The sequence below is a fragment of the Acinonyx jubatus genome, chromosome C1 (genome assembly GCF_027475565.1).
Source record: "Acinonyx jubatus isolate Ajub_Pintada_27869175 chromosome C1, VMU_Ajub_asm_v1.0, whole genome shotgun sequence".
Taxonomy (NCBI): Eukaryota; Metazoa; Chordata; class Mammalia; order Carnivora; family Felidae; genus Acinonyx; species Acinonyx jubatus.
This window is the reverse complement of record NC_069381.1, coordinates 210,661,060-210,686,181: the sequence shown is the minus strand read 5'-3', so window position 1 is coordinate 210,686,181 and position 25,122 is coordinate 210,661,060. Positions and strand designations below refer to the sequence as shown.

The window sequence follows — 25,122 nt, the reverse complement described above, 5'->3', positions numbered from 1 at the left end:
AACATTAGTTATAGAAAAGAGTGAAACCTTGCCATTTGCAGCAAGGTTGACGGAGCTAGAATGTATTAATGCTAAGTGACATAAGTAGTCAGAGAAAGACAAATACCGTATGATTTCACTCCTATGTGGAATTTAAGAAACAAAACAGAAGAACATATGGGAAACGGTGTGTGTATGTGGGGGGGGCGGGGGGGAGGAGAGAGGCAAATGAACCGTAAGAGACTCTTAATGATAGAGCACAAACTGAGGGTTGATGGAGGGGGGTGGGGATGAGCTAGATGGGTGATGGGTATTAAGGAGGGAACTTGTTATGATGAGTGCAGGGCGTTGCATGTAAGTGATGAAATCACTAAGTTTTACTCCTGACACCCATATTGCACGGTATGTTAACTGACTAAAATTTAAATTAAAAAAAAAAAAAAAAGACCTGCTGATGAGGTTAATTCGTAACTTTAAGGAATTAGATACAAAATCACTTCTGCAGCAGCTCTGGGCTTCTGCATGTGAACTATTCGGTTCAAAAAACTTACCAGGAAGAAATTCTCCTGACTGGAACAAAAGCAGACTGGGGTGACCAGGGGTGGGGGCGGGGCAGATTTCTGCCGCTTCTTACACCTCTGGACACGAGGCAGTCACGGAGTGGTGGGGGAGCAGGGCGCGGACACGACAGAAGTCAAAGGTGCCAAGAACATGTGTGAAAAGGAACTGGGCAGAAAGAGGAGGGGCTCAGAGACAGCTAGGAGGGGCAGACAGCGACTTGTCTGTGACAGAAGGTGCTAGTGACTACAGTGGGCACAGGGTGAGTGGTAGTTGGCTGAAGAGCAAGCAGGGGTCTCCTCTGCGGGATCTGCTGTGACTGAGTGAGGTCCAGGTCACCTCTTAGAGAATCGAGAAGACCATGGGAGCTTTAAAGAGCAAATAACAGACGGAAGCACAGCCAGCAACATAGTTCATTTAGACCCAGCTACATCTCCTCCTGCTGCGTGGAGAGGCTCCGAGGCCCTCTGGGCCCACCCGAGACCCTTGCCAAGGGTGAGGAGGGAGCCTGGGCAGCAAAGGGCTGTGAGTTCGCTAGCTTGTTTTAGTGTATAAGGTGGTTTATGTGCTAGACTTCTCTGCAAGATTTATTTTATAGAAAATAAGCCTGAGTAAACTGTGCTCTCTTCCACTGTCTCAAGGCACCTGCCATCAGCCTAGTCTGCTGACCCCAGACTATAATTGGGCCCCTTCCCATCTTGATCGGGAGGCAGCTGTCTAAACTTCTAAGCCTAAGAGGAAACAAGGAAACTTCCTGAAGTGTTTGCCTCACAAACCTAGGAAATGGCAGGAACGTGAGAAGAGCCTGAAGGCCCGGATGTGGTTAGGAGACAAGAATTCCATTCCTACGACAGAGGAGGAGGGCACCCCGCCTGAGCAGTCCTTGAAAAGTGTTCTCTTTACCTCAGACCGTTGCACGGGGGTGGGCAGGGGTGGTGGCCTGGCTGGGAGGCCCAAGGGCTGTGTGGGAAGAAAGCTAGAGGTGGAGGGAGAGGGAAGAAAGTGTAGGGAGGGTAAGGGAGGAAGGCTTCTGAGGACTGGGTTCAGATGAAAATACGAAATAACAAATTTCTAAAGCCACTGAGGTTCATTCATTCAGCTCCAGCCTTTCAACAAGATGAACCTGGCCCATTTCTCAAAAACAGAGGTCCTTTTAAAGACAACTAACACAGTGACCCGTTATGTTGTTTAATAACCTGAGGGCTCAAATCTTTAGGGTTAAGTCAAATACACTGTTAACAGCACCAAAATGCAGGAGATAAGCTGAACAAATATAATTTTTAGCTCTTTGCATGACAGCCTCTTAAATGATAAAAGTTTTTTTTTTTTTTGGTTTTGTTTTTATTTCTTGAAAATATTTTGTTTTGAATTCTTATTTTAATCCCAAGGATTTACAGCAAAATCGATGCTCACAATTTAGTCAGCTGTTACCCCGAAGGGACCTGAGGTAAGCCTCTAATTGGCTGGTGCCCTCATTAGCAAACTGGGACAGGAAGGGCCCAGGAACACAGCAGAGTTTTTCCAAAGGCTACTCTGGTCCTGGGTTGTCTCTACAGGCCTGAAATAAAACAATTCTGCCCCTGCCTCTACAAAGGACTAAAGATGGATATTCTGGGAACTTTTCTATTATTCTCAGAATCTCTTTAGAAGCTATTGTCTCTCACCGGGAGCTACTTGGGCAAGATTTCCACTTCAGGGTCTGAGGATAAAATACAAAACCCAACAAGGAGTTTATCATTAACCGAAGCCCCAAGTTACAGGATACTGTGCACGAGTCTCGGCCCCATGAACCTGCCGCAGACGTCCGCCCAGGAAGAGCACAGCATTTTCTTTGTCAAGTTTCACAGGGTTCCCACAAGTAGCAGCTGGTGTGGCAGCGGCAGGTTGAGCGTCGAGAGCAGTGGGGTGAGAGCCTGTGGAGGGGTCGTCATGGGGAAGCTGGCAGCACACCTTTCCCAGCGACAGCCCTGGAAGGCCCTCCTCAGCTCCCAGGAGACAGCTCAGGAGCGCTAAGAAGGCTGCCGTAGATAAAAGTGCCTCTCCAGGGGAACACCATTCCAGTTAAGCAGACTAAATAAACAAAAATTGAAAACAGGTATGCGATTCACTTGAGGAAATCGTTTTTGAGCAAACATGACACTGTGTTGTATGGGAGGAGATGAAAAACTTAAGAGTGGGCTGTTTACGAGGATGTTAAAATCTGGTAGGACAACGGATCTGTGCACAAATGGCTGTAAAGTGCAGGGGACAGGCACTGCAGGGGTGGAGAGATGGGGGAAAGGATTCTGAGGGAAGGTGGGGGCCCCCCTGTCTGCTCACCTTCCCAGACTGTGTGGCAGGGGTCCCCACTCTTCACCCCCTCCAGGCTGGGCGTGCTGGTGGTCCCCTCCCCCTACCGAAGGCTAATCCCGGAGCTGAGGTTTGGGTCCTGAGCCTCCCGCCCCTTTGTGAGCTGGCTCCGAAAATCTGTTCCTTCTTTTCTCCTCTTCAACACCTCCTTTTCTATTCGCCTTCCCATACGGCCTATAAACATATTCCAATACCTCTTATCTGTTTATCAAAAATAAAACAGGACAAATTCTCAAAGTAATTCTTACTTTTCTTTCACTACAGTGGTAATACACACTAATTGTAGAAAACTGAACAAAATACAGGTGGGAAATGGAGAAGAAAAAAAAGCTTCCGTAAGTGCACCATCAGGAGATGACTATCGTTTCTATTTTGGTGCCTATTCGATTCCTGTATCTTCAGTACCTTGTGTGATTTCCGAATAGAGCAAATACTCAATGAGTCTTTACTAAATGAGTGAAGGGAGGACTAAAAGCAGTGGCATTTTAGATGGATCTCAAAGGTAAGTAGGATTGCTACTGGTAGAGATGTGGGGAAGGACATTCTAGGAAGAGGGGAAAGCACATGCAAAGTCTCAGGAGCATGGCAATTATTAGGCCAAGCAAAACCTTCGGTGGCAAGAGTAGGGGCTGAGGGGCCTGGAGGATGGACAGCAGACGGTCACAAAATGGGGGAAGGGCTGGTGGGGTCTTTGCATGTCATACTCTGGAGACTAGACTTCTCGGGGGGGGGGGGGAGGGGCGGTAATCCTAACCTACGACCATGCTGTGGGAGGATGTTGAGCAACAGGGTAAAGGGACCAGATTCACCTTCCGGAAAGTCATGTAATAGCACTGGGGAAATAGAACGGAGAGCCATGAACAGTCTTCTCCCAACATCCCAGAGGAGGATGGCAAGGACTTGAGTGGGGGTGGTGACTATGGGAACAGAAGAGAGGACTGATTAGAGATGCTTTGCGAAGAGGGAGCTGTTAGCACTCAGAACTGATGTGACAGATGTAAAGCAAGCTAAAGACTGAGAGTGCGAATGGCTCGGGGGGTGCCGATGCCATTAGAAGACCTAGACGACACTGGGCTGAAACCCAGGTTGGAATGGGCATGTGTTTTACTGCACGAAGAGAGGGGAATGGGCGAGGGAAGGCAGAGAGGGATTGTGACTCTCTGAAGCGGGGGGTGGACTTCAGCAGGTTCCCAGGGAGAATGGAAAGTCACCTGGGGGAATGGTGGATCTTGAAGGGAAGAGGAGTGGAAAGCTGGGGCCACGGGTAAAGGTTTGAAACAGCTGTATTAGCAGTAAATGAAAGGACTCCTAAGTAGCAGCCTGGACTGGTAGACAGCATGGTTCTCCCACAATGTCCAACGTTCATAAATGGGTGCATGAAGCAGGGCCTGGACAGATTTTCCTAGAACTACCGGGAATGGGCAGAGACCTGATGGATAGTCTCGGATGGCAGTTAGGGAAGTCTGACCTCAAGTGAAGTTAGGTCCCGGCAGCTGGGGTGGGGAGGTGCTACCTAGTGGAGAGGTCAGTTTGATGATAAAAGCAAAGTGAGCCAAGATGCTCACGTCAACAAAGACGGTCCAGGAAATGAGAAGAGACTCTAGTCCCGAGATGACTTTGTGGTCCATGCATTTCTAGCAGAGAAGACAGGGAGAAAATAACAGGGGAAAAAATTCCATTGTAAAGACTTCTAGATTTTATTCAGAATGAGAGACTGGAGAGTTTCTAAAAAGGAGAGACAAGACTTAATTTCTGACTTAGAAGGATCACTCTGACTGCTGTATAAAGAGAAGATGAAGTGGGGCAGCAGAAGCTAGAAAAGTTAGGAGGCCACAGCCGTCCAGGTGGGGGATGGTTGCTTGGCCCCAGGTGGTGACAGTGCTCGCAGTGGTAAGGAAAGGGGCAGACTCTGGAGGTGGTTAGAAGGCTAAGCTGAGGTGATTTATTGGTAGACTGGATGTGAAGGGTGAGAGAAAGACCAAAGTCAATAATGACCTTATGGGTTTTGGCCTGCATAAATGGCTGAAATGAGGTTGCCACTGATTGAAGCTGAAATAAGCAACTTCAGGAGCACACTGTCACCTTCTAACTGAGCCAGACGGCACATGGCAGGGATGTTGTGGGAGATGCAATTGTGAGACCCTTCCTTTATTACTTTGACCTTTGACCCCGAGATTCTAAGGTCTAAGGACTCAGTAATCAAGTCCGATTCACTGCTTGTGACCTCTTTAAAGTGTAACGTTGGTGTTTTTACAAAGGTGACTTCAGATTGAGATGTCTCGATGAGTGCGGCACACAGGACATGGTCTCAGCTTTGCAGGGCCTTAATGCCAAGCAAGAGGGAAGGGCTGGAGGTAGGTGTTCAGGAGATAGCGAGGTCACTGATCTCACATGGTCAAAGTGGATTTCATGGTACCAGAATTGGATCTCACAAAGCACAAAGATGTAGCTGGGTTTGTTTTCCCTTATGACAGCATAAAATCACAAATGTCTAAATCAGAGAACAATGCTCTCACCACCAATATGTGAGAAGTAGGCCAAAAATGGACCCTTCAGCGTCTACCGATCTAAAAATCTGGGCATTGGCTCGGTGGAAGCATATACGACCACGATTTTCTAGTGGCCATTAAAAAACTCTAGTGAGTGTTTTAAGCAAGTTGGAATGGCGTTTCTATAGCCGATCATGCCTGCTCCAGAAAGCACGACATTGTGGTAGACAAAGGAAAAATGCGACACTTTCTCCACTTGAGCTCCAGGTGAGACTGGCAGTCATGCTGCAGTGGTTGTGGCACGATGCTGGTGGCCCTGCTCTGGCTCCTTCTAAGTCGAAGCCATCGCCCTCGAGAAACCACCACTCCACACAAACCTAGCCGCAGGCTTCGGCCACTCTCCTCCTCATTCCCTCGGGTTCTTGATGCAGGGCAACCTCCCTCCTCGCTGGCCTCCTCTGGTTCCCTGACCCTCCCACCTGCCTGCTCCATGCACCCGCCCCCCCATCCCCGATTAATTCAGGCCTTCCTCGCCAGGGTCTTGAATGAGCCCCATTCCTTGGACAGGAGTCTGGAATCTGACATCTCATTTCATGCATCTTGACTGTGAGTAAGAGACACTCGTGCGAAACAACATCCCAGGACAACCAACCAACCAGGTCCACCCACCATGTGGTCTCCTGGTCTGCGTAGGGTACATGTAGCGGCCGTTGTGCCATGACTGTCCCTACTCCAAATCCTTGCACTTCCTATTTGGCTTGGTTTGAAGGAGGCCCAGCATGCCCTCCTGGACCCCGTGCCTACTTCGCACCTGCTCTCCAGCCTTCACATGCCAGAAGGCTTGCTCACTAGACAATGCCTCCAACAGAAACCCTAAAGACCGATGTGCTTTTCAGAGGTTGCCTCTTTCGAGTGCTTCTTTTATGACTCTCATATTTTAGTAGCTCATTAGATCAGGCAGCTTTTTATTTCTTGGGTTTGATGCTGGCAGGCGTAATTCAGATTCAAAGTTCTTTTCTGTTGACTCAGGTTAGTTTTCTTCTATGGGCTTTTATTTTCTATTTAAACTTCTGCAAAAATAAGCATTTATAAAAATATAAAACTAATACATGTTTTCAAAAAAACATTAGAAAATACAAAAAAGTAGAAAAAATTACTCATATCCTTAGTACCCAAATACAACCACTGCTGGCATCCTATTTTATTTCCTTCTGGTCTTTTTCCATTCATTTTTTTTCCCCCTGTATGTTCCCACCCCCACCAAAATATGATTGCTGGCATACTGTCTTCACAATTCCTTCTTTGTATTTCAGATAATATTTGTTTCTTGACTCTTTTTTTTTTTTTACTATTTATTTATTTTTGAGAGAGAGAGAAACAGAGTGTGAGGGAGAGAGGGGCACAGACACACACACGTGCGCACACACACACACACACACACACACACACACACACAGAGATTCTGAAGCATGCTCCAGACTCTGAGCTGTGAGCACGGAGCCTGATGCGGGGCTTGAACTCACGAACCGTGAGATCGTGACCTGAGCTGAAGTCGGCCGCCCCACCAACCGAGCCACCCAGTTGCCCTGTTTCTTGACTCTTAAAAAGGAACTGATTATCAGACATTTAGGAGTTGTAAAAACCAAACATAATGTGTGTAACTTGTTTTGCTTCCGGTTCTGACAAATTAGTTGGAGACAATCTGGGAAATGTAATCATGGACTGGGTTGTGGAGGACACTGAGGCCTTAGTATTAATCGTAAGGTGTGCTAACAGCATTGTTGTTATATACGAAAATGTCTAAAATTTTTAGTTATGTATCAAAATATGAGTGAAATGACATGATGTCTCTGGTTTGTTTTACAATACTTCAGAAAAAAAAAAGGTTGTCAGTAGTCGAATCTGGGAGATAGGAAGGGTGGGTTTATTATGCTATTTTCTTTACTTTCATGTCTATTTGAAATTTTTCAAAATAAAAATCGAAAAGTTAAAGTATCCATAGTTCAAGCAGACAAAAAGAGTGTTAAAGGCCTGTGAAAACCAGCAGCCCTCTGTCTCCTTCCTTCCTCTGCCCTTCCCCAGGGGTAACCATTTCCACCAATCCTAGCAGGTTATTTTGGTACTTACTTCTATATTTCTAAGTAGCCTGCCTGATCGCTGCTTCTTGATTTTTCAGTTTTAGGTGTTATTCAAAACTTTTTACTATAGAAGAAGAGAATTTAGTTTTTTTCCCACATGTGCTCCTTTCCCCCAACCAAACCCACAGAACCGCTCCAGGCCCTTGCCCTCCCAATGGTCACATCATCGCTGTCAGAACGAACTATTATGGTTATGTGCATGCTAAGTGTTACTTTTCTTTCCTACACGAATTTTTATTTTCACCAGAATTAATAGCTGCTTTGTTTTAATTTGCTTGGTTTTTCTGTATACGATGTATATTAATCTACCCCAAACTTCCCACCAACTGTCTAAAACAGTGGTTCTTAAAGTATGGTCTGTGGACTCCTGGGGGTGCCTGAGACCCTTGCAGGGACCCAGGAGGTCAGTGCTATTTTCATAACAATAAATCCTAAGGCATTATTTGACTTTTTCCTTGTGTTGACATTTACACTGGGAACAAAAGCACTGACGGCGGAAATTGCTGCTGCCGCTGCCGCTGCCTTGGCATGAATAAGGCAACGGCAACAAATGTATCCAGTGCCAGGATACTCTTGACCACCTCAGTCCCAGGAACAGAAAGTCTAGCTGGCTTAAGAATGTCTGAATGTTTTTGATGACGTGGGTAAGAATGTTCTTGATGATGCAGTAACAGTTATTAGTCTTCTTATGGCTCAATCCTGGAGTCCTTGTTTTCTTCACAGAAAGCTGCATGCTGAATGAAGTATGACGGTTGTCTGGAGGAAAAGCAGTTATGTAATTGAGCTGTAAGCTAAACCGATGGCTTTTTTTACGAAACGCCATTTTTACTTGAAGGAACAAGTAATACTCAAACTATGGTTATTTGGGGCTTCGAGAAAAACAACTGATATTATTTATTGCCTATGATAAAATTTGAGCTTTCACAAAACTGAGAATTTTGGAAACCTTGTATCCGACACATGGTACATGTTTCCTAATACTTAAAGACTTGTCTAATATCAGCAGTGATATTAACCAATGTGATTTTTTGATATCATAAAAGGAAATATGTTCACATGTAGAAGATCAGCATAAGGAGCCAATATTTTCTAAATGATCTAAACTTTCTGAATGCATGATAAAAAAAAAAATCACTGCCTAGGTAAAAGGTCCATTTAGAGTATAAGACTGGGGCGCGTCAGTGGCTAAGTCGGTTAAGTGTCCAACTTTGGCTCAGATCATGATCTCCTGGTTTGTGGGTTTGAGTCCCGCGTCGAGCTCTCTGCTATCACAGTGGAGCCTGCTTTGGATCCTCTGTCTCTGTCTCTCTGCCCCTCCCCGCCCTCTCGAAAATAAAACATTAAAAAAAATAAAATATAAGACAGATTTTAACGTAATCTAGTAAAAAAAGTTGAAGTGATATTATTGTATCTATTGTATCAGTCTACTAGGGCTGCCATAACAGCATACCCCAGTCTGGGCGTTGTTGATAATTGCTTTCTCACAGTTCTAGAGTTTGGGAAGGACAAGATCAAGGTGCCAGCCTATTTGGTTTATGGTGAGAGAGGCTCTCTTCCTGGCTTGAGGATGACCACCTTCTCACTGTGTCCTCACATGGCAGGGAGAAAGCGAGCTCTCTGGTCTCGCTTCTTACAAACACATTAATTCTATCAGATCAGGGCTCCACCCTTATGACCTCATGTAACCTAAATTATCTCCTTACAGGCTCTACCTCCAGACACACACTAGGGCACTGGAGCGTCAACATATGGGTTTCAGTGGTACAGAATTTAGTCCCTAGCAGATACAGTTTCAGATTCTAGAATGGAACTAATTTTTAAGAAACTGTCAAATTCTGGTGTAATGCAGAGACGAATATCCATAATTACCTGAAAAAACTATTAAAATACCCCTTTTGGGGCACCTGAGTGGCTCAGTCAGTTAAGCGTCCAACTCTTGACTTCAGTTCAGGTCATGATCTCGAGGTTTGTAAGACTGAGCCTCTGAGCTGGGTGTGGAACCCGCTTAGGATTCTCTCTCCCTCTCTCTCTGCCCCTTTCCTGGGTGCATTCTCTCTCTCAAAAATAATATTCATAAATAAATAAGCACACCTTTATTTTCCAACTACATATCTGTTTGAAGCTGGATTTTCTTCACTTACATAGTTCAACCAAAATAACTTACCCTAACAGATTGAATATAGAAGCATATATGAGAAGCTGGTTTAATGTCTTCCTTAATACAGTTGTGAAAAAGATTTAGGAAAATATAAAACTCTCCTAATTTTTAGAAAACATAGTTACTTTTCATGAAATATTATTTATGGCTTATTATTATTACTTTAAATAAATATTTAAAATTTCTAGCAGTTCTAATTTTTAATAGGTAATCCACATGAACATAAACATTTTGAGGTCATTGAAGATTTTTTTAGTGTAACAAGTCCTCAGACCAAAAAATTCTCTAAGTGCTGGTCTAAATCATCTCTCAAAAAATTCAGATATATAGATGTTTTAACTATTTCATTTTCTTGAAGACATCTCTCTTAGAGCCTTCTGGGCTGCTACAGCCTGTCTGGCTGTCTTCTATACCCTTGTAGAGTTGTTGCCCTAGGGACCTTCTTCACCATCATCTACAGAAAATTATGACCTGTAGGTCAAATCCAGCCTGTCATCTGTTTTTAAGTAGAGTTTTACTGGAATATAGCCACGCTCTTTCACTTACATATTGTCTACTTTTGTGCTACAATGGCACAAAGGTAGAGTTGAGTGGTTGTGACAGAGACCGAGTGGCCTAAAAACTGAAAAGAAAAAAAAAAGTACTATCCTGTCCTTGACAGAAAAAGTTCCCCAACCTGTGATCTAGGTGATTCTTTCACTGCTTTCCTGGGTTGGTTTATTTCCTCCCTGAATCCTAGGTCTTCCTCCTTCCTGATTTACTCTTTCATTCTGGTGAAGCACATCTTCTGGTAGCTTCCTGAGAAAGGATATATGAAAGGTACATTTTTTTGAGGCCTTGCATATCTGAAAATGTCCTTTCCTTTCCTTTTTAAAAATTTTTAATGCTTATTTATTTTTGAAAGAGAGAGAGACAGAGAGAGAAAATGCACACTTGAGCCTGAGCGGGGGAGGGGCAGTGAGAGGGAGACAGAGGATCTGAATGAAGCGGGCTCTACGCTGGCAGCAGAGAGTTCGATGTGGGGCTCGAACTCATGAAAGGTGAGATCATGACCTAAGTCAAGGTTGGACTCTCAACTGACTAAGCCACCCAAGTGCCCTGAAAATGTCCTTTCCGATTCACACATTTTATTGATAGCTTAGCTGGGTACAGAATTTTAGCATTAAAATCATAGTCTTTCAGGATTAGAAAGTGTTGTTTCATTGCCATCTAGCTTCTAGGGTTATAACAGAATAGTCTTAAGTTATTCTGAGTTCTGAACGACTGTATGTGACTTTTTTTTTTCCTTCTTAGAAGCCAAGAGGATCTTTCCTTTGTCCCTGGTGTTCTGAGATTTTATGATGATATGGTCTGGAGATGATGTGTATCCACCATGGTGCTGGGCACTGGGTTCTTTCAATCTGGAAAGTCAAATCCTGCAGGAAAGGGGCATTTTGTTGAGTTATTTTGTTGATCATTTCTTCTCCCTTTTTTGATTGTTCTCAATTTCTGGAATATTCATTGAAAAAATACTGGATATCCTGGACTAGTCCTCTAATTTTCTTATTTGTTCTATCTCTTTCTGGGACAACTCCTCAACTCTATCTGCCAACCAGAATTTTGAGTTGCCTTTATTTCTTCTATCATGTTTTAAATTTCCATGAGCTCTTTCTCCCTGCTCCTGTTTCTTGTTTTAAAGTATCTAGATCTTATAATTTCTTTAAAAAATTCTCTAGAGATATAAATGATAATTTCTTTTCCCTGTACAGTCTGTTTTGTCCTAGTTGCTTTTTTCTGTTTGTTTGCTTTGGTTTTTCTATTTCATGGTAGTGGCTTTAGTTTTAGTTGTCTCTCTCTCTCTTTTAAGTAAGCTGTATGCCCAGAGTGAAGCTTGAACACATGACCCCAAGATATAGAGTCGCACGCTCCACTGACTCAGCCAGCCAGGTGCCCCTTGGATGTCTCTTCATATGTGGAAGTGAAATCCTGAAATGCTGATTTTTAGTGAAATCCTAAAGAGCTCTGCTCGCGTTGAAGGAACTTGCTGCCTCTAAGATTCCCTACAGGGAGAGGAGCTGGGCTGCTGGTTGGGGAGTGCCTGAGGCGATGATCCTTAACTCTTCGCACTCTGATTCCTCAAGAAAAGTTTCTCATCTCCGGACTCAAGAGTATAAGGCTTGGTGACCAGAATTCTGCATTTAGCTGGAAAAGAAAGCTGGGATTTTTAACATTTAGGAGGCTAGCACACTCAATCAACCTCTCCCAAACGACCATTATCATTAAGTGTGTTTGGTGTCCCCCTGTTCAGACATCCTTAACTTCATCCTGTCCAGAGAATAAATTTCTGTTCTTCTTCCAAGTTATGGGAGGGGCAATCTTTCTAAATGAACTGTCAACCAATACGGTTAGTTTCCTCTTCACCCACCTCTCTTCCACTTTGTGCAGTTACCTGGTGCCATCAATTTCTGAATTTCTTTAGGGTTCGGCTATGCAAAATTGAGTTGTTTCTTGGCCTTCTCGATTGTTGGCTCAGGATTCAGCTTTCTCAGGACTGCTAAGTCAGTGACCACTCATCCATCTGCTTCCCAGTTCCAAAATTTTGTTGCTGTTGTCTGCTCTCCCATTCTCTTTGTCCTTGTGGGTTTATGTCTTTAAAAAAAATCTCTTCGCTGTTGTTTTAGTGAGGTTTTGGGAGGGAATGAAAGTAAATGTGGGTATTTGATTCTCCATCTTTATTTGGAGCCTCTTTGTAATTAAATATCTTCTTTTTACTTCCATTGAATATTACAGCATAACCATTTCCTATGCTCTTACATGGTCCCTGCAACAGCTCTAGTAACTGCATAACATCCCACTGAATCGGTGCTGTATGTTACTTAATCATTACCTTATTTTTGGATGTTTAGAGTTGCTTCTGTTTGTGGGGAGAAAACTAGTTTTTCCTAGAGTTATCTTCCATTTAGCTGTCTCATTTGTCCCCCACCTTTAGGGAGTGCCTGCTGACATTCTTCTCCTTTCTGTGCTTGGTCTGTAGTTTCACCATTGGGCCCTGATTATGGCATTGCTCTGTGCCAATTTAATTCATCTTCCAACTACCAGGTCACCTGCACAAAGATGTGGCACTAATCTTTCCAAAATGTCACCTTTCTCATGACCCTTCAGAGGAACCCTAACAACCCAGAATTCATTTGTGACTGTCATTTGAGGGTCCCCACAGGTTGACTCCGTGCCACCTTCCCAAACTCACAACCCTCTCCCCGCAGTGTCCTCCTTCAAACAGGGCCCGTTCTCCTAACTGTAGCCCCTTCTGCCCCTTCTGCCACTGCCGGTCCACATTCAGCTTTACATCTCAGCTCCTGTACTAAGCCTCCCCAGTGACTTTGTTTACACAATTCCTTCTTCCGTTTGATAAAAGATAAGAAAGAAACAACCTATTTCCAATTGCTCACGGTCAGTCTGGCCTTCTAAATGGACTGACAGCTCTTCAGAGGCAGGAGGCTCTCCTCTGTTCTCTATGGCGACTGCCCGTACAATGCCCTTCTACCACCGTGGGACTCCAGCTCGGCACCAGGCACAAAGTGGGCGATTAACAGGGACTCACTGAATGAACTGCTCACGCGTGTAAGCTGTTACCTTGCCCTCTGGGGTGAGTGTCCAGATCACAGAGAAGGTCAGCTTGTCTGTCATGGGATGGAGGCTGCACAGCTCTTCACACAGCAGCCTGGGAAGCATGGGGACAACCTGCAAGCAAAGAACAGGCCCATGAGCACATTGCTCTCTCATCTGCAGGAGCTGACCAGACTTGGGAGCCACCCAGAGGACAGAGTTGTTGTTGTTTTTTAATTTTTAACGTTTATTTATATTTGAGAGAGAGAGAGAGAGAGAGAGAGAGAGAGAGAGAGAGGGAGGGAAGGGCAGAGAGAGAGGGAGACACAGAATGGGAAGCAGGTTCCAGGCTCTGAGCTGTCAGCACAGAGCCCGACGCGGGGCTCGAACCCACCAACCGTGAGATCATGACCTGAACTGAAGTCGGTCGCTCAACCTGACTGAGCCACCCAGGTGCCCCTAGAGGACAGAGTTTTGATGAAGAGCTTGAGCTTCCAGAGCAAACTGAAGATGGAGGCAGCACTGTCCCCTGAAGGCCACAGAAGGACCATGCCACCTGGCACATTTGCAAAGAGCCTCCAGAGAAATGGGAATGTGAACTGGAAAGGTGAGAAAAATTGGTAACGGGGAAAAGCGATATTACAGCAATGAAAAATAATTACATTTTACTATACACTAAAACTGAAACTCTAGAGCCAAGAATGAGTTGGACTTTTTGGATATAATCTTCCAGTTGAACTCTATACTTAAGAACCCAAGGTCTTACACTTAAGTCTTTAATTCAAGTTGTTTTTTTTTTTAAGTTTATTTATTTATTTTTGAGAGAGGGAGAGAGGGAGAGACAGAGAATGAATGAATATGAGCATGCACACACGAGCAGGGGAGGGGCAGAGAGAGGGCGAGACAGGGAATCCTAAGCGGACTTCACGCTGTCGGCGCAGTCTGATGTGGGGCTCAAATTCACGAACCGTGAGATCATGACCCGAGTTGAAACCGGGAGTTGGATGCTTAACTGAGAGCCACCAGGCGCTCCTAATTCAAGTTAGTTTTTGTGTGCAGTGTAAGATGGGTGTCCAGTGTCATTCTTTGCATGTGGCTGTCAGTTTTCTCAGCACCATGTATTGAAGAGACTGTCTTTTCCCCCTTGTATGTTCTTGGCACCTTTGTCAAAGACTAGTTGGCCACATGTACATGGGTTTATTTCCAAGCTGTCTATTCTGTTCTATTGATCCATGTGTCTGTTTTTATACTAGTACCCTACTGTTTTGATTATTGTAGCTTCGTAACGTAGTTTGAAATGAGAAGTGTGATGCCTGTGGTTTTGTTTTCTTTTTTTTTTTCTTTTTCTTTTTATTTTATTTAATTTATTTATTTTTTTCAACGTTTATTTATTTTTGGGACAGAGAGAGACAGAGCATGAACGGGGGAGGGACAGAGAGAGAGGGAGACACAGAATCGGAAACAGGCTCCAGGCTCTGAGCCATCAGCCCAGAGCCTGACGCGGGGCTCGGACTCACGGACCGCGAGATCGTGACCTGGTTGAAGTCGGACGCTTAACCGACTGCGCCACCCAGGCGCCCCTGTGGTTTTGTTTTCTGCCTCAAGATAGCTTTAGCTACTCATAGTCCTTTGTGGTCCTATATTAATTTTAGGAGAGATTTTCTATTTTTGTGAAAAATGCTGTTGGAATTTTGATAGAGATTACACTGAATCTGTAGATAACTTTGGGGAGTATGAGCATTTTAACAATATTAATTCTTCCAATCCAAGAACACAGGATGCCTGTCTTTACACTTATTTGTGCCTTTATCAATTTCTTTCATTGACGTCTTACAGTTTTCAGTGTACACAACTTTTACCTCCTGGTTAAATGTATTCCTAAGTATTTTATTGTTTTTCATGCTGTTGTAAGTGGGACTGGTAAATTATCTCACATCTGTTAGGATAGCTATTACCAAAAAGACAAGAAATAACAAAGGGTGGTGAGGATGTGGAGAGAAGAGAACACTCATACATTATTGAGGGGGGATCTAAATTGGTAGAGCCATAACGGAAAACAGTATAGAGGTCCCTCGAAACATTAAAAACAGAGTTACCATTTGATCCAGTAACCCCACTTCCTGGTATATACCCCAAGGAAATGGAATCAGTCCTTTGAAGAGATATCTGTGTTCTCATGCTCACGGCAGCATTATTCACAACCGTAAGACATGGCAACAACCCAAGTGTCTGTTGACAGATGAAGGGATAAAGACAATGTGTACATGCACATAAACTATGGCATATTATTATCCATAAAAAAAGAAGGAACTCCTGCCAGTTGTGACAGCATGAATGAGCCTGGGAGGGCACTATACGCAGTGAAATAAGCCAGACAGGATCTCAAATACTGTATGGTATCATTTACATGGCAGTGGCTGGGGGGCTGGGGGGAGAAAAATGGGGAGATATAGATCAAATGGCACGTACTTTCGGTTACGCGATGAGTAAGTTCTGAGGATCTTAAGGTACAGCATGGTGACTACAGTTAATGGCAGGATGTGGTACACTTGAAATTTGCTGACAGTAAACCTGAAGCATTCTCACCCCACGCACACAAGACCTAACCGTGAGAGGCAGTGCATGTATTCCTTAACTTCATCTTGGCAATCGTTTCACACTTTCAAAATACACAGTTGTGTTTATCAATGATTTGCCAATAAATCTGGGAACAATAAAAGAACCCAAGGGCTGAGTGTAAACTCACGACGGGGTTTCACCAAAATAAAATTGCAGACTCGATGCTTTCGTGATTGAAAGTAGTATCGCAGCTGACCAGACCACACGTCGGAAGATCAGCAGGGATACTCCAACAAAGTATCACAGGTTTCCTAGGAGAATGCTAGGATCAACTGATCACTCATTTTGCAGTTCTTTAAGCCCAAATGATTTCTTCCCTTTATTGATCTTTCTAGTCCATAATAAACTGATCCAGTGGTATACCTTCTTTAATTAAAAAAAAAAAATTCTCTTCAACTTAACTTTAAAATGATGACTTCACAGCTGTCCCAGAATGCTACTTGTTTTCTCTAAAGTTCCAAAGATGAACACAGTATCTCTACCTGGATCTCGCTCTCTCCTCCCTTTAATCTATTCCTTCTTCCACACCTTTCTTGATTACCATCCACTCCCCTCCCAAACTAAACCAGCCACAAGCAGCCCTTTTTCAACACTCCCCGTGGTTTCTTACTCTGTGAAGTGACTGTACCTGTACCCTGTTTCAATACAGTAAATAACCTTTGGTATGGAAATGTAAATTCTAGAACTCATGGCCCACACCAGTAACAAATAATTAATAATTGTATGGCATTACTTGGCATTATTCTGAAGGATGCGGTATTTTTTTTTAAACACCTGTGTGAAATCTAATGACCACCTGAAAACTTTTGGTAACAGCTTTTTGTAAGACAATCATTTTTGATGGTTTTTTTTTTCTTGCCATTGCTTTTATACCATCTGTTCAGATGACACTACATTTTCTTTAACTTATTTAATGAATGTTAAAATATGATCTACGTATTTAACATTGTCTTTCAGGTATCCGGTGGTTTTACAAGATAATACATCTTTACCTGCATACACATAAGGTGCAAAATGGAGAAAGTCTCAAGACCACACTGTCTTGGGACGAGACTGTGAAGATGTCCCATCATTTCAGGTTTTGGATTCTGCTATGGATGGAACTGTCCCCCCACCCCCGCAAATTCCTATGGGGAAGCCCTAGCCCTCAAAGTCCCCGCACTGGAGGTAGGGTCTTGAGGAGGTAATTAAGGTTAAATGAAGTCACAGGGTGGGGCTCTGATCCGATAGAGAGAGGTAACTCTCCTCTCCCTGCCCTGCAGAGACACAGAAAAAAGGCCCTGTGAGGACACAGCCATCTACAAGCCAGGAAGAGTCCTCACTATGAACCGAACTGGCTGGGACCCTCATCTAGGACTTCTACTCCCCAGAACTGTGGAAACATAAATGTCTGTTGTTTAAGCCACCTAGTCTAGAGTATGTTTTATGACAGCCCAAGCTAAGATAGACTAAATCAAATTTGTTGGGTGTAAATTCTGGGATTCTTCCCTGCCCTGCATTATCGGATAATTATACCAATTGTATTTCGGTAGTAGGCTGTTCTCCCGGCACGCTCGTAGCCCAGGGCTTAATACCTCTTTATATATAGTAGTGTTTCTTTCAAGTGTTCAAGGCACTATCTTATTTTGAATCACAAAGCTGAGCACATGCGAACATAATGCAATTCCTGACTTTGTGTTTGTCAAAAGAAGTCACTACAATTAAATACAATGTGGGGGCGCCTGGGTGGCGCAGCCAGTTAAGCGTCCGACTTCAGCCAGGTCACGATCTCGCGGTCCGTGAGTTCGAGCCCCGCGTCGGGCTCTGGGTCGATGGCTGGGAGCCTGGAGCCTGTTTCCGATTCTGTGTCTCCCTCTCTCTCTGCCCCTCCCCCGTTCAGGCTCTGTCTCTCTCTGTCCCCAAAATAAATAAACGTTGAAAAAAAAAAAATAAATACAATGTGGTATCCTGGAGTGAATCCAAAAGAAGACATTGGTGGAAAAGCTGGTAAAATCCAAATGAAGTATGGAGTTTAGTTAATAGTAATTTCCCAGTGTCAGCTTGTTAGTTATGACAAATGTCCTAGGGTAATATAAGATGTTAACACTGGGGGAACTGGGAAGTGGGACCTCTTTGTACTGTCTTTGCAACTTTTCTGTTATTGCTAAAATGAGTCTAAAATAAAAGCTTATTAAGAAAAAGCCACTGCTTTCTTGAATTGATCTCATAAGTCTTACACATTTAAGTATGAAAGAAATTTAAGCTAATGAAATACAACCTCATCTGTTCTCATATATTAGTTTAAGGTTATGTTTTATCTGCAGAAAAGGCCTTTATCTCACACACACACACACACACACACACACACACACACACACACACACACACGTCTAAAGATCAGTAAATAGCAGAGTAAAGTCCATACTCATCAGGAGCACAGCGCAGTTAAAAGAGTAAAGAATTTGAGGCCCCACAGACTTGAAGTCTAATCCTGGGCCCACCACCTCCTGTACACCCTGGGCAAACGAGTGGAATTCCGAGCCTTGGCTTTCTTACTGGCAAAACAATACTTAAGATGCTCAATACAAGTCCGCTCACCGGCCATCCCGCGGCCCACCAGGTCCTTCGGTCACCCGGCGAGGCCTTCCCTTTCAGCAGGGCCACTCACCGCACACCCTTCACCTGCCAGGCCTGCTCACCGTTCTAGGTCTTGCCAAGATTGTTCTCTCTGGGACATCTTTCTGGATGTTTTACATCTGGCCAACTTTTGCACATCCTCGAAGATTCGGCTCATCATCATCCCTCAAAGGCATATCCAGATTCCCCCAAGGGAGGATGTATGGTGTTTCGGATACTTCCCGTCCCCCCTCCCTGCAGCTCTTTCGAAAAGGATCTGAGGCCGTCCTAAGCAGCCACTTATTCCACTCTCCCAGCTCTCTTGTGACACTTCTGTAGCTCTTAACACATCCTAGTTACTTCTTTCCATGCCTCTCCTTCCCACCGCACCCTGGAATCTTCAGGAATGAGCACCAGCTCTTGTGCCCGTTTATCTCGTACCTGACGCACAGCGGGCACCTTGTCTGCAAATGACTGACTTCTGCCCGGGGAATGAATCACTTATTCTTTCCGTGTTTACTGTTTATTGCATCACGTTAAACATTTTATGAAATCCATGGTGGACTTCTATTTAAACAACCTGACACAAGAATTTCATAGACAGCTAGCATTTTAAGTAGAAGACAAACTGTTTTGACTGTTCTCTCCTAGACACTACTGGCACACTCAGTGGCCGCCCAGGTTATAAACACTGCTTCGTATCTTTTTTTCTTATACAGAGGACAACATTTTCATATTCAAATGCCAAAGAACCTAAGTGCTCATGAAGAAGCTAAACTTGAAAACGTTTTCAGGTAGTGTAATTATCTTTAGTTTTTAAAGGGCATTTCTTTTAATAAACTTTCACCAGATCTTGGGGCAGAATTCAGACGGTATTCAGAGAGAAGTCTTTATGCCCATGTAGTTTTGCAAATAGATGGTTATTTCTCTTTCAAAGAAGAGAAGGGATGAAGGGATGAAGAAGATATTACAATCACATCCGTGGTTTGGCACGTCGTGGCCTCTCATAAATCGGGGGCACTGGCCCCGATTTCTGCCGGGGGCACTGGCCATGCGCTCCATGACCCCGTGACACACGTGTCAGGTGCACACAGCACAGCAGGGATCCCCGTGGGAGGAGGGCCAGAGACACAGGCAGCCGCTCTCAATGAGCTGCTTCCTTGAATACAAGTCCTGCTGTTTCAGGGGAGCCCCACCTGGACCAGAGTCTGTGGTCTACGCATGCTCGTCGGCTCTGTGACATCTGGACACAGCGCCTGGACAACCTCCCAGACAGGGGTGGTGAGTGCGGGACACATCGAACAAGAGGAAAAGAGAAGAAAGGTCCCTGCAGGGGGTGAGAAACTGCTGGCTGTCACAGCATCACGCAACCACTTATGCATCAGGGGGATGCTGTTGCTATGACTATGTTTCCTATTTCTGTTAAGAGCAGCAGCACCCTGCTACCAGTTAAACACGCAAGCAAACAACAACAAAACCACACACACACACACACACACACACACACACACACACACACACACCCCTCCCACAGAACACCATTGGATGTTATCTTGTGATTTCTCCACTCTCCTCTGCCTGCTACAACCAATCAGTTCCCAGAATCTGTAGGTTTGTACATCTAAATCTCTCTCAAATGAGTCTTCTCTCCTCTCCGTCTTCCACTGTTCAAGTGTGGCCACGTTCATCTCTCTTGGATTATATTTGAATAGTCTTCTAAACTGGCAGCAGAGTTCTAGAGTGGAAATTATTCTGGGTAAGGTTTCCTTATTATTCTCCATACTTCTGCATCTCCTTACTCTACTCTACCCAATGATAATCTGCAAACCATTTACAGTAGGACACATGACCTTTACCTTTCCAGTAGCTGATGAATTGAATTTGACAGTTTGATATTTTTGCTTGTCCTGCTAACGAGGGAGGGTCCAAACACCTGCAACGGGGCGGAGACGTGTCCAGCAAAGCCTGAACCCTCCGTCTCTGTGTTCAGTGGCCAAGGGTCAACGGTGGCCAAAAGCTCTCAATGAGAAGCTGGCAGAGGGCCTCTATCTCCGAGGAGAAATCAGAGACATCATGGGGAAGCCAACTTCCCAGGTACCCAGTCCCACCCCTTGCTGTGTGATATGGATTCTTGGATGGGAGGGGAAGCAGCCAGGGGCTCCTTGCTCAGGATGTCCATTTTAGCACCAGGCCGAAGACACCTATTTCTCTAGTTCTCCTGGAGTCCAGCTGGACACCAGCATGTTGGTAAACTCTCCTAAAATTCTATGAGCAAAACTCCCCACCTACTTTGGGGTGGTTACTCAAAGCCTCAAGGGGCCACAGCTGAGGGAAAGGGCTCTGGTCCTGATAACAATTTTCCTCCCTCTGGCCTCACTATTCTTCAACCACATGGTTGCCAAGGTGACTTTCTACCTGAAACAAAGGAGACCATGTCCCTTCCCTACTTGCCCTCAAGATGAAGTCCACACTCCTCAGCTTGCCACTCCAGGCCTCTCTTTGTAACTTCAGCTTTTGGCTCCTGCAATTTCTACTCCAGAAATTCCAAACTGCTTTGTTCCTCGTTGAGCCACTGCCTGGAATGCCCTCTCTACCCACGTAGAGATTTTTGACTTAAAATTTGAAACGCTGCTCAAAACTCAATTTTGCCGTGAGGCGTCTTGGCTCTTTTGGAAGCTCCTCTCCTACCACCAGCCCGGGCAGGTACGACTTCTCTGTCCTCCCTAGTGCTCCCCACCTCCCAGACTACTTCCGTAACTGCAGGGGGCCCGGTGTACTGTAAGTGCTCGTTACGTGCCCACCTCCTCTGACTTCCCCAGGGCAGGACCAGCATCTCCCTCATCTTTACACACCTGCCACCTGGCACACAGCCGGGCCTCAACAAATACGAACTGGATGAAGATCGACAGCCCTTCAGGCACTGGAGAAGGAAAGGGACTTAAAGGGTTCTAAGTCTCCGTAAGCATGCTTCGGGCCAGCATTAACGTTGAATCAGGGCAGAGTTTAAAAGCTGTCATGGAAAAAAAGGGACATGGTGACAGGACACTGACTTTCTAAGCATTCTGGACTAGGGCTTGGGAGACTTGAGAGAAACTGATCATTTGGGTAAATACGCCATTGCCCAAGGCAGCTGGGTGGGGGTACCATCCAGACTATAAAATCTTATATTAGCCTCAGAGAGCAGAAACATCTGCTAAAGCCACAGCGGGCAGGCTGGCCAAGTTCAGCAACGGGTTAGCCAGGACAGCCCTGTGACCAACGGAAAGGGCCACAGAGGGGAAGAATCAATCATCCATGCAAAGAGGAACAGGAGGGACTAGCAGCAGCAGGGGGGCTACTGAAGCTCAAGGGAGCCAGATGTCAGCAACCCAGCCAGGAAGGGGCAAGCGGGGGTGGGGGTGGGGGGTCTCCTGCCCCTTCCAGCCCGGGTCTCCACTGGCTCCCAAACTCCCTCACACCCTCGAGAGCCCATTGGCTGCCGGAGCCTGGGAACTTAGGGAGTTTTTCTCCTCTTCTCTGAGGACTTCAAGGTTTTAGCAGGAAGGTACAGCTGGCCCCCCACTCACACACTGCAACAACCTAAAGGGAATTGATATCTGCCGGCCAACATCTCTGTTGAAAGAGTTTCCTTTTTCATATCAACACTTCCACGAACTCCGAATCTGATCAACTCTGCTGCACAGTTTGACATTAACAAAACATCAACACTCTGACAACCTGCTGGGGTCAGAGAGGAACATCTTAAAACTCTTTGGACTCCACGTTAAGACAGGCTTCCAGTCCCAATCTTTGATCTCTATTATAAAGCAGCACCAATAAAATAGCGTAGAGATTTATGGGCAAGCTTTCATTTGAGCTGTTTCACACCTAAAATAACACGACTGCTCCGGCCAACGGGCAGACAATTCAGGTTTAGATTTCAACTGTTTAGGGTTTCTTTTACTTTTAAAACTTAATTCACTTATTTTTAAAAATCACCTTACATTTTACAATTTCATTGTAATTCCCGCTCAGGGAAGACAGCCAGGAGACATTTACTGGGTAGATGTCACGTCCTTCTGAGGAGGACAGGCCTAAAGTTAGATGGTTGGTCCCCTAATGGGCAGATACCTGATTTTTGTCAAAAAGAAAGAGTGTGTCTTTTCATGGGACTTAAATGGACAGTATTCCAATTGATCTGTTCTCCTGAGTATGCCCTATTGGTAATGGGAGTAACCAAATACTTAACACTGTGAATAAAATCCCAACAAAAAGGATTTCATTTTAAAGACAGTAAAATGGTATTTGGACCCAATATCTGTTTTACTGTATATTCCTAATCTATGGAATAATTCCCCAAATCAAGCTTCACCTGTAATTCTGATGTCAGTTACTCATAAGCCAGTAGCCCTGAATGAAAAGAAATCAGTGCCACATTCCCTATAGATGGGAAATCGCCCGGCCCCCTCCCCCAACGTACACCCTCCTTCCCCCATCTGATGAAGTTGGGAGAAATTCTGCCAAATGAGAAAGCAGAGAATCTGGAGGAAGAGGAGAGCAGCTCATCCAGCTTTTAAGAAGACCTTTATAGGCAAAGTAAAGTGAAAACAGTAGAAAAGTTCCTGGACACAGTCCTTCAAGAAACAAAAATGAGTAGGAAGAAAGGTCAGAGTCGTGGTTCAAAGGAATCAGAATGCACAGCTGCTGTCCAAGGTTGTGGGCAGGCGCCGCTCGCTCCCGCCAAGCTGGGGGCTGCTCAGGGGCACACCGGCCCTTCCTCCACTCAGCTCCCCGCTTTGAGAGCTCAACAGCAGAGCCCCAACGCTGCAGTCCCAAAGACAAATTCTAGAACTGTGACAATCACAAAACCAAAGTAAAGAGAATAGGAAAGGAAATGTGCTTAGTTATTTAACCCAATTTTATTTTTCCATTTTTGGTTTCGGAAACATAATTCCTGGTTATAAAAGGAGAATGCAACAGCTAGATAAGAGAAAGCCACCTGCTTGGACAAAGAACTTCTAACTGTGGCTAGAATTCCTAAATATGTGAATCTGAAGAACACAGTTAAACTTGTCTACGTGGAGAGAACAATTCACATCATTCACTTTATGTGGTCTTCAAAGTCTAAGCGATTGCTACTTCTGTTTCTCTTCCCATCATAACATTATAGTTTGTAGATACAAGGGGTTCTGGAGTCTTATCTCCCTTTCCCTAAGAGGCCTTGGGCCGGATTTGGCCAACTGCACTTTTAGGTGGGAGGTATGGATGGGATGTCTCCAACCTGAGGTTACATTAAGTGTAAACAATGTACAAATATCAGAGCTGTGTTCTCAGGAGGGCCAAGCTGTGAGCGAGGGACCTGGCTTTTGATGTTGTTCCTTTGTTTGAGTAGGCCGGATACCTATAGAAGGAGCCAGAGTGGAGAGAAAGTCATCCCCACAAAAGCTTCAAAATGAAAACACTTTTATTTAGGTATGATACACACACACATACGCACAAGTGCACAAGTCAGAAAACGTAAGTGTGCATTTTCACGACCTGAAAGCTCACGTAATCAGCACCCAGATCAGGAATCATTAGCTGTCCCCCCGCTACTCGGGCCCTCTTTTCTCAAGCGTAACCACTATTCTGACTTGTGTTCACTCTGCCCGTCTTTGAACTTTATACACATGGACTCACATGCTGCATACTCTTGTGCCTGGTTTCGTTCACCAGGCTTCTCTGTGGTTGTCAATCTAGAGTCCTACCGTGCGACTATACCAAAATTTACTTGTTCGCTCTAGAGTTGATGGGTACTGAATAGTTCCTGGGTTTTTGTTTGTTTGTTTTTTGGTGGTATCACACTGTTATTTTAATTTACGTTTCCCTAATAACATATGATGAGGAGCATCTTCTCATATGCTTATTTGTCACCCGTATATCTTCTTCGATGAAATGCTTTTCCATCTCTGAGACTCCAGATTATCTTGTCAAGGGCAGGTCAGGGGATGAAACTTGCTCAAAAGGCGTTTTCATTCCTTTCTCCTGCTCTAGTGTGACAATGCCGCAGACATTACCGAAATGAACGCATGTGGCTGGGTTAGAAAAAAAAAAAAAAACTTCATAAAAACTGTGGCTCATATGGGCTGAGTGTGCACAGCCCTACTCTGGAACAAGAGTTTGAAGGCAGTTCCTTTTCCTCATTTCTTTCCGAACACGGGCACCTGTCTGAGTCACTTGGGAGGCAGGGCTGCTGTGAAACTTCAGATGCGCCCCCATGTCCTGCCCTGGTATCTCTTCAGTCTGGTTCTTTTTGAATATAGAATGAAAACCTGCAACCACAGAGGGGAAGCACTTTTCCAAAGAAAACCTTTTCTTAAGACCTCACTGGATGTGAGAAAAGATGTTCAGACAAGATTGCTGTTCCACATTTTTTTTTTTTTTTTTTTTTTAAGAAAAGAGAAACAAACAAAGGACGCAGACTAAATAGAACGTTTTTTTAATCCAAGAAACTGGAGACCGGTGCTTACCTTCTGAACCAAGTAGACACTCGTGGCTCTCTCAGCAGCTACTTTATCCAGAGGGGATCCCTCAGGAACAAAGTAACTGACGTCAGCAATGTGAACTCCCACCTCGAAGTTGCCTGTAAATGCAGAAGAAGGCTGATCAGTGTGGTACGGAAGGCGACAGCCAT

General features: G+C 44.7%; 1 protein-coding gene across 7 annotated transcripts in view; it reads right to left on the bottom strand.

Moving 5' to 3' along the window:
• DIS3L2 (DIS3 like 3'-5' exoribonuclease 2) overlaps positions 1-25,122 on the bottom strand; it is a 348,816-nt gene that overhangs the window by 85,707 nt on the left and 237,987 nt on the right. For all 7 annotated transcript variants that reach the window (XM_027047786.2, XM_053215958.1, XM_027047801.2 and 4 more), the window contains 2 exons: positions 24,959-25,071; positions 13,284-13,391 (listed from right to left, as the gene is read on the bottom strand). In XM_027047786.2, coding sequence (XP_026903587.1) covers positions 13,284-13,391; positions 24,959-25,071 — 221 coding nt within the window. The remainder of the gene's footprint in view (positions 1-13,283; positions 13,392-24,958; positions 25,072-25,122) is intronic.